This window comes from Eulemur rufifrons, chromosome 20 (assembly GCF_041146395.1).
Source record: "Eulemur rufifrons isolate Redbay chromosome 20, OSU_ERuf_1, whole genome shotgun sequence".
Lineage (NCBI taxonomy): Eukaryota > Metazoa > Chordata > Mammalia > Primates > Lemuridae > Eulemur > Eulemur rufifrons.
In genome coordinates, this window is record NC_091002.1 from 17,322,757 (window position 1) to 17,334,968 (window position 12,212).

The 12,212-nt window shown below is 41.8% G+C and overlaps 1 protein-coding gene across 1 annotated transcript in view; it reads left to right on the top strand.

Moving 5' to 3' along the window:
• PTPRT (protein tyrosine phosphatase receptor type T) overlaps nt 1-12,212 on the top strand; it is a 778,866-nt gene that overhangs the window by 661,048 nt on the left and 105,606 nt on the right. The window contains exon 23 of the mRNA XM_069495747.1: nt 3,329-3,477. Within this exon, the coding sequence (XP_069351848.1) occupies nt 3,329-3,477 (149 nt within the window). The remainder of the gene's footprint in view (nt 1-3,328; nt 3,478-12,212) is intronic.

Here is a 12,212-nt window from a genome sequence, read left to right on the forward strand (position 1 = left end):
AGAGGATACAGCTGAGCTGAAGCCTGGACCATAGTTTGAGGATCTAGTGTGCCCTATTCAAGGGTTTAGATTTTTCCCTCTCTTGAGAAAAATTTTTAAAAGAATGGTAAATGTAACTCTTTGGTTATGGGAATGAATATCAATTTTCCTGTGTTACTGGGAGGATTTCTTAGAACTTGAATTTTGAAAGAATAGAGAGATAGGTCCCCAGACTGTGGTTTTGTGTTTTGTTTCCTTCTACACACACCCCATTCATTTCCTTCTTGCAGCTGTGTTTACCTATCGCCAGAACATCTGTCTATACATTTTCAAATTCTCGTATGGCATCATTATCACCATGAACATGTAGTGTCAGCCATGAGGTAGGCACTAAGGGTGTCAGGTATCTGACTTTTTACAACTAAGTTAGCTTTCCTGCTTTTAAATATCTATATGTTTTGGAAAGACTCAGTTTTTCTTTTTTTTTAATACTGGTGTTCAGAACTACCCAAACATGTCTATAAAATGCCATTTTTCATAAAAGCAGCAAGGCCTTTTTTTATTATTATTATTCCTTTGGAAACCAGTGATTTGTGCCTAAGACAACCCTCTCCATATTATATTACCCTGAGTGGAAGGAGATTGGTTGGGAGTTCTGCCCCCAAGGAAATATCAAAGCCTCCAATACATACTCATTTATAGTTTTTAAGTTAACTCTCTTATCGGATTTCTTTTTATTTCCTGCTGGGGCAATGTGAGCCAAGCTCAGACAGAGGCAAAGGATCTGCCATATATCTTTTCAAATTTATGATTAAGAAGGTCACATATACATTTTTAAACACACTCCTTTTTGATAATAAATGAAGAATAAAATTTTGAAATGTCATCAGCCGCAGAATTACTCATTTTTCTTTCGTTGGCGTTCCCGCTCTCCCCGTCTAATTGCCTGTTGGTGCTGAGAAAGGGCCCGGCTGATCCAATGCTTCATTTCTTGTTGCTTTTCTGTCTGCCTGGAATAGTTCCAAGAGTAGAGCAGCGCGCCCGTGGCCACAGCATTACAACTGAAAGATGCATTCTATTGCTGAGTGCCCTTCTTTCCCCAGGCCAATCTAAAATAAATAAACAAATAAACAAATGAAGAATTTCATTTTAGGCTCCGTGTGTCTTCCAATGATGGCCAAAATAAGGGATGTAAAAATCTTTCTCTTCTTGGTCTGGATTCCTGCAGCCAGATTCGCTCTCCACCTTTCTCCCTGTGCTCTGTGCTTCCAGAGTGTGCTCTCTATGGTCTCTATCAAAGGACCGCTGGCCACCTGTGGCTTTTCGTGGGGTTTAGCTAATGAGAGCCACTACAGGAGGTCAGAGGAAGGGGGGAGGGGTAGTCAGGGCATGGCTTCCTCTGGTTCTGTCCCTGTGAGGTTGTCCAGGACTGGTTGGGCCCCTCCAGAGAAAGCCACTGCTTCTCTTTAGGTTTCCTCTTCTTCCCAACTCTCTCCTTTTGGGTTCTGGTTACTGCTTCTTCTATTTGTCCCCTCTGGACCCCCAGGTGGTCTACAGCTCTCCATTGCTGTATTATATCTTGGGTCCCCTGCACCCTTCCCACCTTTGTCAATAGTCCTTTTATAAATAAATTTTCCTCAAATTATCCTCATCTGAGTGTGCATCTGTGAGTCTTCTGTGCCGTCTACACCTGTTTCATGAGACCCATGTTTTAAGGAAGATACTGTCAAACTGTTATTAGTCCTATAAGAACTCCTCTAAAACACTTCTAAATCTGGGTTTATTCTTTCCTTTAATAATTCCTATGGCAGGGAGATAATGAAAACTTGAAACTGCCTATTTCACGATCAGGTGGGCTCAACTTTGGAAAGTTATTCCGTATATTGCACTGAATTTGACCTCTCTGGAACATCTGTCCTTTCTGTGTTGAGATAGGAATGACCAAGATTGAATTTGAAGCCAAATTTTGTGAAGGATGGAGCAAGAGACCTGGAGAAATTTACTCTCTGGATATTTAATGTTTAACCCATCGCCGTTCATGTGATAGGAACATAGTAACTATATTTAGCTGTATATATATATATTGGAAAACTCAGAGGAACCATGCTGACTTTTTAGAAATATTTAAATAACTGTTATATGTAAGAGGGTTTACTCATATTTTTATATCTCTAATAATATATCTAAGACCTATCAGTTAAAATTTAGGAGAAGTAGATTTCGAATCCTTAAAAGAGGAACTTTTTAACCTCTCAGATCCGTGATGAGGTATTAAAGTCTCCAGCACTTGACAGAATTCAGGGAGAGATGGGATTTCATAGTGGGGCTGTTGGGAGGCTCCGACACTGGAATATAGTTGGATCAGGTGGCAAGAATATAAAAACAAGAATAGCAACCGCCATGTGTTGGATGTTCACTCTGTGTCAGGCACTGTGCTCTGTGTATTTTATGCATTATCTCATTTAATCATCACAACTCTGTAAGGCTGGTCCTGTTGTTTGCCACAGTATACAGAAGAAGAGTGCAGGACTTAAAGAGATTAAGGAACTTGCCCAGGTCATGCAGCTAGCTGGCAGGCAGCAGAGGTAGGCTATGAACCCAGGTCTGCCTGATACGAAGTGGATGGTTTTAACCTCCAGTGGGTTAAAACCATGCAAAGGTCTAGGCCCTGTCCTACTTCCATAAGCCTGGGCCTCTGGGTACTTTTTCAGTCCTTCAGGTGGCTCAAATTCACACCAAAGTTTGAGAACCACTGTTCTACACTATTAACGTTATAAATGCCCGTGTGGTTCTGAGGGTCTATTATTCCTATGGGAGTAACTGTACATCAAATTCAGCTTTAACTTTCCTCCTTTTGAGCTATGAGACTAACCTCCACCCTCACCCCCAGCTAACCACCAGCTCCTGCTTTAATCTACCATTATTTGGTGGGATTTTTATAAGCTCAGTCCCTGAGAAAGCCCAGCTCCGTTTTTAATCTCATTCAGAGCCACAGAAACAGAAAGACCAGTGTATCCTCTTCCTCCCTGTGCAAGGAGAGTGGCGGAAGCGTTGCACAAGTCTCACTGAGTTCCCGTTTTAAGCTCAGATATAGAACACGTCCGTTGCTGGGGAGGGGACAGCAAAAAACTCATATTTCTGAGTAAATGGAACCCATGAATGGTTTCAGGAGGACTTAAATTTATTTCACCTTGACCTTGGAGGGCCTGCCTTGACTCTGTTTCTGGAGAATGAGCCAGGTTTAGGGGTGGAGGGTGAGGGGCGGGGAAGGAGGAAATCCATCTTCCCAATACTTTAATGCAACTGTCACCATCTGACTGTGGTTTTTCCCCTTGCACATGTCCCAAAGGAAGCTGGCCAAGAAGCAAAAGGAGACACAGAGTGGAGCCCAGAGGGAGATGGGGCCAGTGGCCTCGACCGACAAACCCACCACCAAGCTCAGCACCAGCCGCAACGATGAAGGCTTCTCTTCTAGTTCTCAGGACGTTAACGGATTCAGTAAGTTGAGTCAACTAAGGGGAAGGGGACATATGTGGTCCAGCTTGGCCCCAGCACTTCCTCTGTGTACACCTCGCGGTGGTCAGATGCTGCAGGGATGAGTTGTGGATGCTTCCCTGAGATGGTCCAGGATGAAGGTTCTCTTTGGCAAAGACTTTGGGCAGCACGTCCAAAGGTGAAAATGAGTATTTAAGAATCTACTCCAAATTAGATGGAAATGAGAGCAAGTCATCCTAAATGTTTGTGGACATAAATAGAAGCAGGTTAAAAATAACAGTAGTAAAAAAGAAGGAGGAAGAAGATGGCTATGCCTTTAAGGAGAAAAATATGCCACACTAATTGAGTGACTTAAAATGTTCAAAACTATGTTTCACATATACCAGGTGAAGCAGGTGAGTCATGCCTTATGGTTTCTATTCCCAGCACTTAGGAAATGAAGGGTCAGAGAGGCAACGTCTCCAAAGTCCCACGGCTGGTAAGTTACACATCCAGGCTGGAAGCCATTGCCTCCCAAGCTGTGGCCAGTTCCCTGCCACAGCCCATGCTCTAAGTGGCTTTAGGCAAGACCACCTGAGTCCTCATGCAGAGTTTATAAAGAATCCCAAGCTAATAAGATTTCAGGGTTAATCCTTATCCAAAGGAGAACCCCAAGACTGGCAACATCCAGGGCTCCCTTGGGGATCAGACTCAAGAGAGCTAGATTCTGTTCTTCTCTTTCAACACTGCTGTAAGCCAGTTAATAGTCTAGATTCTCCAGCCTCTGACCTAAACTGGGTAATGCAGGAAATCTAAAAAGATCTGAGCATAGATGGATGTCTTCCATTTACCATGTAAATTGCAAATGGAAGAAACCACATTTTGTAAAAACCACTTTGGGGATGATGGGGTCTATGAGAGGATGATGGAAGAAAGGAAATAAATATTCTCATTTCATCCTCACCATAGTCCTGTAAAATACTTAATATCATTGCTCCCATTTTATAGGGGTACCCAAGGCTAAGTGTGTTTGGCTGGCCTTTCCAGAGCCACACAGTTTGTTCCTCAAGACCCCCGATCTGCGAGTAATTCAGGCCCATAATTCCTAAGCTTAAATGCAGCACAAAACTCACCTGGGAAGGTTTTCAAAATTCACAAATCTGGGTCCCACACCTTACCTTCTGAATCAAAATCTGGGGTATGAGTGGCAGGGCAGGACTGAGGGATATGGATTTTGTGAAAGTCATTCAAAGAGTCCTTACAGTCACCCAGGTTTAGAATGTAGGTTTAGAACACAGAACTTCGACAGAAGCAATAGCTGTTTTCAAATATTGACCTGCTCTCTCTGGGGATGAGAGATTAGTTTAAACCTACAAAAAAAAGTTGAGAAAACAGAAAAATGAATACTCATATACCCTTTACCTAGATTCACCAATTGTTAACATTTTGCAACATGTGCACTTTTGCCCTTGTTCTTTCTCTCTCTCTCCCCCATATATATATATAATTTTTTTCAAAATTTTCATAACCATTTAGAAGTATGTTGCATGTGTTTTCTAAGAATAGGACAGCTCTTCAACATAAACAATAAAATGTAATCTCCATTCGATGACACCCAATATACCAGTCCACAGTCAAATTTCCTCAAAGTCACCAAAATATTCTTTATTGTTTGTTTGTTTGTTTGTTTGTTTTAATCCAGGATCCAGTCAAGGTGCTCACGTGTGTGATAGTTATGTCTCTTCATCTTCTTTCATCTAGAACAGCCTTCTCAACTTTATTTCTTCTTTCAGGACACTGACATTTTTAAAAAGTCTAGGGCAATTGTCCTGTAGAATGTTCCACATTCTAGATTTGTCTCACTTTTTCATCATGATTACATTCAGGTTAAATATTTTGGCAAAAGTGTTCCATAAATGATGTTGCGTGCTTCCCTTTGCGTGGTATCAATAGACACCTGACACCGCTTTGCCCCTTATTGGCGATGCTAAGTTTAAGCACTTCTTAAGGTTGGTAATGGCTTTAAAAGACAAAGTCTAAAGGCATATACTGATTATTTTATGAGCAAATATTTAAGTGTTGTTTCTCTTAGAGATCAGAGCAAATTTGCAATCTGCCTAACCGTGACATCAGTCCTTTTCCATTTTTAATCCAGGTGAATCACTGGGACTCATACATTCCCTAGGGCACGGGAAAAAGGAATGTTGACGTAGACTAGGAGAAGCAGAGGAGGGGTTGGCAAAGAAACGGGTTTAATTTTTCTTTGAAAGAAAGAACCATCCTAGCTTTAATTTTGTATCTGTTAACCAACCTCTGATACAAATTACAGCTTGATAAGAGGAATAAGTTATAAGCACTATAGAATGGCTATAATTAACAACAATTGATTGAATATTTTCAAATAGCGAGAAGAGTGGATTTTGAATGTTCCCAACACAAAGAAATGATAAATGTTTGAGGTGATAGATATGCTAATTATCCTGATTTGATTATTAGACATTGAATACATGTATCAAAACATTACACTGTACCCCGTAAATATGTACAATTATTATGTGTCAATTAAAATAATAATAAAAACGAAAAAAGAAAAAAAGGACCATCTTGAGCTCACTGAGCCTCTGGCTGCATGAAACTGTCGCTGGCTTTCCTGATTTTGGCCCAGGGGCAGAGAGGTTCATTTGCAAGCCTAGTTGATTGAAAGTACTGACCAAGTGGTACCTATTCATCAAAAACCCTTTCTGTACAGTCCAGCCTCTTGTGCACACTTTTTTCCATTTGTAAGAGTGCCCTGGGAGGACTCTGAATGCCAGAAAGATTATGGTCAAAGATGTAGGACAATCGTTGTGACCCTGAAATTGTAGGTATTTGGTCTCAAGCTTTCTGATCTCAAATGAAAACTTGGGTAACACTGATTTCTTGGATTTGGAAGGGAAACATCACCACCGTTTCACCATAGACCCTTAGGATGAAAACACCCAAGACAGAGACAGATTAGCTATAGCCAAAGAGGAAGAAGAAGAAGAATCAATGAAATCTAATTAGATATTTTAAAGGCCAGGGACAAAATTCCAAATGATTGAGGTGTGTATTTTGTGTATGTGTGTTTTATATTTATAAACACACACATGTATACACACAGAAAGAAATTTAGAAATCTATACAGACATATACATACATATATACTCAGACATGTCTATGTATATGCATTCATTTTAATGATATTTCTTTTAAAAAGACAGGAAAAAACTTGATTGACTTATTACACTCAATTATTAGGAAATTTTGCATTTGTTTGAATCACTGAATATTTTAGGACTCTATGCATCTGATATCCTCAGGCTACAGCTCCAAAAAAACACTCTGGGGATCTTTCGAATGCCCTAGAATGCATCAGGTACCTTTTAAAATGCCCTGTGGAACCACTGAGATGAGATTTAAGCGGGGGGAAAAAATGTAAGTAATGCTTACACTGGAGATGAGAAATTGCTTCTGAAATCACCCTGAGGTATGTAAAATTGAATCTATTTTTGTGGCATTAGGGAAGTGACTGTCTGCCTTCTGAATTGGTGTCTTTAGGAGGCCCTGAGATTACGTGCAAATGTTGAAGCAGCATTGAGAGAGGCAGGTAACAGAATCGTTGTTACAGCAGAGAAGATGACAGAAAAACGTGCCCTGAGCAATTATTTCATTATCGAACAGGTGGGCCCTTGCCTAATTCAAATTCTGCCTCTCCGTGCGTACATTTGTTTTCTGGATTTTTCTGTTCCAAGTGACTGCTAAGTTCTGTGACATCTATTCCATCAAGCTTCCGAACATTGTATAGGAACAATGACCTCCGGGACTCCAAGGTGTGTTGGGGCTTTGTCAGATGTAGGCCACTGCTTTGAAGTGCTTTGGCATTCTTGAAAAAGGAGTGCATGTCACATTTCAAGGACAAACAATGTGCATTGTTTTCCATTTAAAGAAATGCTAGCTTTTATTAAGTAATCTGATTTTGATCTTACTGCCCTGTGTACTTGTCATTTTTTTTTTTTTTTCTGCCATCTTTTGCTCACTGGGATCATTTTCTGGGTCTTTCTTCAGTGCTTAAATCTTCTTCGTTATCTCTTTTGTACATATGTCGTCTTCTTCTTGTTCATTTTTAGTCCAAAGGAAAATGCTTCAAAACAAATCCCTGTTGAATTCCTGTGATATGAGGCTTGGTTGTCTGCTCTTCCCATAGTGGCATTTGACAGACTCGCTTGCCTGCGGGGTCCCATTAGTTAGCTCTGTCTTAGTTTCGAGGCTTCCATTCTATTGAACAGTCCCATGTCTGGTGGGTGAAGGGCATCCTTCTCTAGAGGTCGTCACATGCTGAGCCCTCGAGCTCTCTGCTAGGGGAGGAAGCAAGCATGAGTGAGGCCTCGGAGGTGAGATTTCATGGCCATTTTCTCAGTACTTTGTCCGTGCCTGCCCCTGTGCTGTGGGTGCTGGGGCACAGTGCGGGGGGGAGGGGGATGGTGAAGTAATTACAAAGATGAATAAAATCGAGTATTTGTTTAAACTTTTCTACTTGTAAGCTTTCCAGAGTTTACAAAGTCCTTCCACAAAACACTCCAGCAATGGTTCCTTATTCCTGTGCCATAAGACAGCTAGTTGGTTTAGTATTACCCCCATTTGACAGATGAGGAAACTGAGGTTCAGAGACACTCTGTGGCCCAAAGCACACATACACTGCCAAGTCATGTTACAGATCCATTTCTCCTGCCATCAGTTAGAATCTATCCACTTCATTCTGCAAAGAATTTGGGGACATATCCAATAAGAGCACCTATAATAAAAAAAAGTAGTAAGAGAAATAATCAGGATCAAGAAAACATGAAAGTCGAGACCAGGATATTTAAAAATGTAGTTATATTATATTATATTAAACTATAATATAAATATGCAGGCTGGTAACTTTTAAATTCATTTGGCTCTGATCTTTCTAGTAGTAAAAGACCAAAAAGGAAGATAACTTTTATTGGGCACCTACTATGTGCTAGATCTTGTGTGCTCTATATAAGTTTCATTCTTAAGCTTCCTAGGAACCCTATAAGTTGACATTATTCCCATTTTGTAAAAGAGGAGACCAAGTTTCAGAGAAATAAAGTAAATAAGCACATAATCACACAATGCAGAAATAGTAGGGATAGAATCAAAAGCCAAATAGGATTACTTGACTCCTAAATCAGTGTTCTTCTCCTGTACCAGGAATGGTAGCCCAACATTCATCAGTCTCACTGAGTGAGGTTGCTGATGGCTGGGAGAAGGGGAGAGTTCCTCTCCCCTCCCAGTGGGTCAGCTGGCTCTTCAACCATGTGGGCAGAAGCTTCTGCCACACCTGTGCCCTGTGCAGAGTCCTGGGGCTGGGTACTGGCATGGAGCCAAGCAGAGTCCCACAAGGTGCCAGGCACTATGATAAGCATGCTCAATCATGGCATCCTAGTCCATGTTCATTATCAAACCCAGTTGAGGAAACTGACACTCTCAGATATTAAAAGACCTTCCTGAAGTCATAGGATGAATACACATTAAGGCCTGGACCTGAACACAGATATTCTATTTTCAAAACTAAGCATCTTTGTTTTTCCTCTAACAGTAACTGTCTTGCCAACACAAAGCTCTAGGGTCAAGGAGAGACAGGAGATCAAGGCAAAATAGCTGTGCTGGCTAGGAGGACAGTGCCTCTTCCTGGTTCCTCTATTCACTGAAACTCCTGTTCTGGGAAAGCAGCGGCCCAGTGGGTGCACTCACAGGCAGGTTCTGTGAGAATCGTCCTACGAGGAGCCTCAAGGAGGGTGGGACTACAGACCAGGGGTCCTATCCTCAGGCATTCCTGAGCAGGACCAATCCCTGGGCAGACATAGAGGGAGATGAGCAGGGAAAGCCCCTGTCCACAGGGAAGAAAATGGCCCAAGAAAGAGCATCTTTGTTGTACTATCGAGCACAGTAGCGTCCTGCACAAAGAGCCACAGGGCCCTTCCCTGGACTTCGCAGCTCCCAGTGTGACCAAAATATACCCGGTGAAAATGAGACCAAAATATAACCTTAGGAGATTAGACCTGCTGCTGACAAGGAGGATGGACCCTGAGACCTGCTGCCCTCCCTTATCCTTCTGCACACAGACCTCCTAAAAGGCTTTCTTTGTGGCCAGGTCAGGGAATGTCCAAGCGTGATACCCCATGGGACTGTTAGACAGAGATGGGGCAGGCAGAAGAAAGCACCAGGCAAAATTTTAGTCTGGTTATTTTAGGAACATGTTATGTAACTAAAGCAATTCAAATACAGAAGACAGAGCATGCCTTTAAAAATAATGGGGTGCCAGAGGCCAGAAAGGGTGGGGGAAGTGGGGATAAGGAGAGGTTGATTAATAGCTACAAATACACACTTAGAAGAAATAAGACCTGGTGTTCCATAGATCAGTAGGGTGGCTATCGTTAACATTAACCCATTGTACATTTCAAAATAGCTAGACGAGAATAATTCAAATGTCCCTAGCATAAAGAAAAGATAAATAATGAAGGTGATTGATATCCCAGTTACCCTGATTTGATTATATGACTGTATCAAATTATCACATATACCTTGAAAATATATACATCTGTATCAATAAAATAAATAAATATGAATAAAAATAACAGGGGTAACCAGCCAGGGTTATAGTAAACTCTTTGGGAAGATTCCTTAACCCTTTCGGGAGGATGGGGAGCCAGCTGGAGAAATGGGTCTCTAGGAGAATTGGCCTGACCGTGGACTTCTCTGGGGAAACTGTTGATTTAATGATGTGCGATGTTAGGGATTACTGCCTTTGTTTGGGACCTTTGGGTCAGTCATTTTGCTAGATGCTGTTCACATATTATTCCTGATCCTCAAAACAGTGCAACCAGGTAGGAATTGTTATCCTGATGTCATAAATGGCATCACTGATGCCCTTGAGGTAAAGGCTAAAATCCTAAGCCTGGCTGCCTGGGCCCTCCGTGGTTGCCGACCATTGCCCAACTCACTGACCCATCAGATACTCATTGAGTATTTGTGTGAATGGATGGATGGATGAATGAATGATGGAGCTGGATTTCACACTAAGATCTTCGAGTTCTAAGCTCACGTCTGGTTCCAGCTCTTCTGATAGTGAATTCTGCCTTCTGTTAAGCTGAAATCTGTTCCCTGTAACTTCATTCATTCCTGTTTTTGCACACAAGCCACCCCAGTTATTTCACTGCAGCTGCCTGTGTGCTCAGGGCCTTCCCTCGGGATAAGCAGCCCCCACATCAGCCATCAACCTTCCTCAGGATGCATTTCTGTTTTTCAATCTGCTCAAAATCCCAGCTGACCCCTCTGCCCCAATTTGGTCCATGCCTGTGGAGTGTGTGGTTTCCAAGATGACCATGGGCCTCTCTACCAGGCTGAGTGGGGGTTTAGAGAGCTGCCATCACCCTCACTCTGGATTTCAAACTTGGGTTCGGAATATACTGCTTATGTTTGAATTAACCTCTAAATATCCATCATATGCCTGCCTAATGTAGAGACCACAATTTCCAGCCGGGCTGTCTCATTTAGCCCAGATGAAGATGACATTTAAGCGAGCACGTGAAGATGGCATTTGGGGCCCAGGTGAAGGACTCTGTTTCCTTTGTGCTGTGTCTTCTTGTTAGATTTGACCCTATTATTCAAGCCTACTGGGGTTTTTTAAATTTCTGATTGTGCCAGCCAATGAGACCATTTAATCCTCCCAGTTTGGGGCCCCCAAATGTAATACTTATTATATTAATATTTATTAATTAATTATTAATAATTATTATAATTATCATAATTATTTATGATAATATTTATCATCTAATGAGCATTAATTATATGCCCATTTCCATGCTGAGTGTTTTATATGTCATCTTATCTGACTGGTATGTTGGGGGGATTAAATAACTATTATGATTATATCTGATAATTTGAAGGTGAGGTAACAGGCTTAAAAACAGTAATAACTTGTCTAAGCCTTCACAGCTTTAAATGACAGAGGTAGAACTCAAAGCTAGGTCTGTCTAACACCTCTCAGCCCATAGCTAAGACCAATCCTCTATCCCTCCTTCAGTAAAGTAGGTTGCTATTAATATTAATCCCATTTTATAGATCAGGAAACTTAAATCCATAGACGTGGAGTCATCTGCTCAAAGCAGTGGTTCTCAAAAAATGGTCTCCAGGTGAGCAGCATCACGTCACCTGGGAACTTGTTAGAAGCAAATTATCGGGCTCCACCTCAGACCTACTGAGCCCAAAACTCTGGGCAGGGCCCAGCAATCAGTGTTCTTAACAAGCCTTCCAAGTGATTGAGATGCATGTTCAAGTTTGAGAATCACTGGCTCAAGGTAAAGCCCAGGACTGTCAGACTCCAACGCCCTCGTTCTTCCTGTGCTAAGTTGTCTCTGATAATAGTAGAGTCATGGATGCTCTGCAAGAGGAAGGCTCTATCTCCTCCCTTCCCAGAGTGGATGCACCAAGAGGACATTGCCATTAGGGGTGCTGGACCTGAAGGCTGCGAAAGCCCATTAATAGCTATGAGGGTCCCCAAATCTGGGGGTCCTCTCTCAGTCATATCTGGGATTTTCTCTCTTGTCTGAACAGTGGACAATCTAAGAGTCAGGACGGAAGGAGTGGAAATTAACAAGGAAAAGCAATGATGTGAAACCAAGCGAAACCAAGAGCTCAACAGAGCATGGCAAAGAAGAATAAAAAAAAAATGC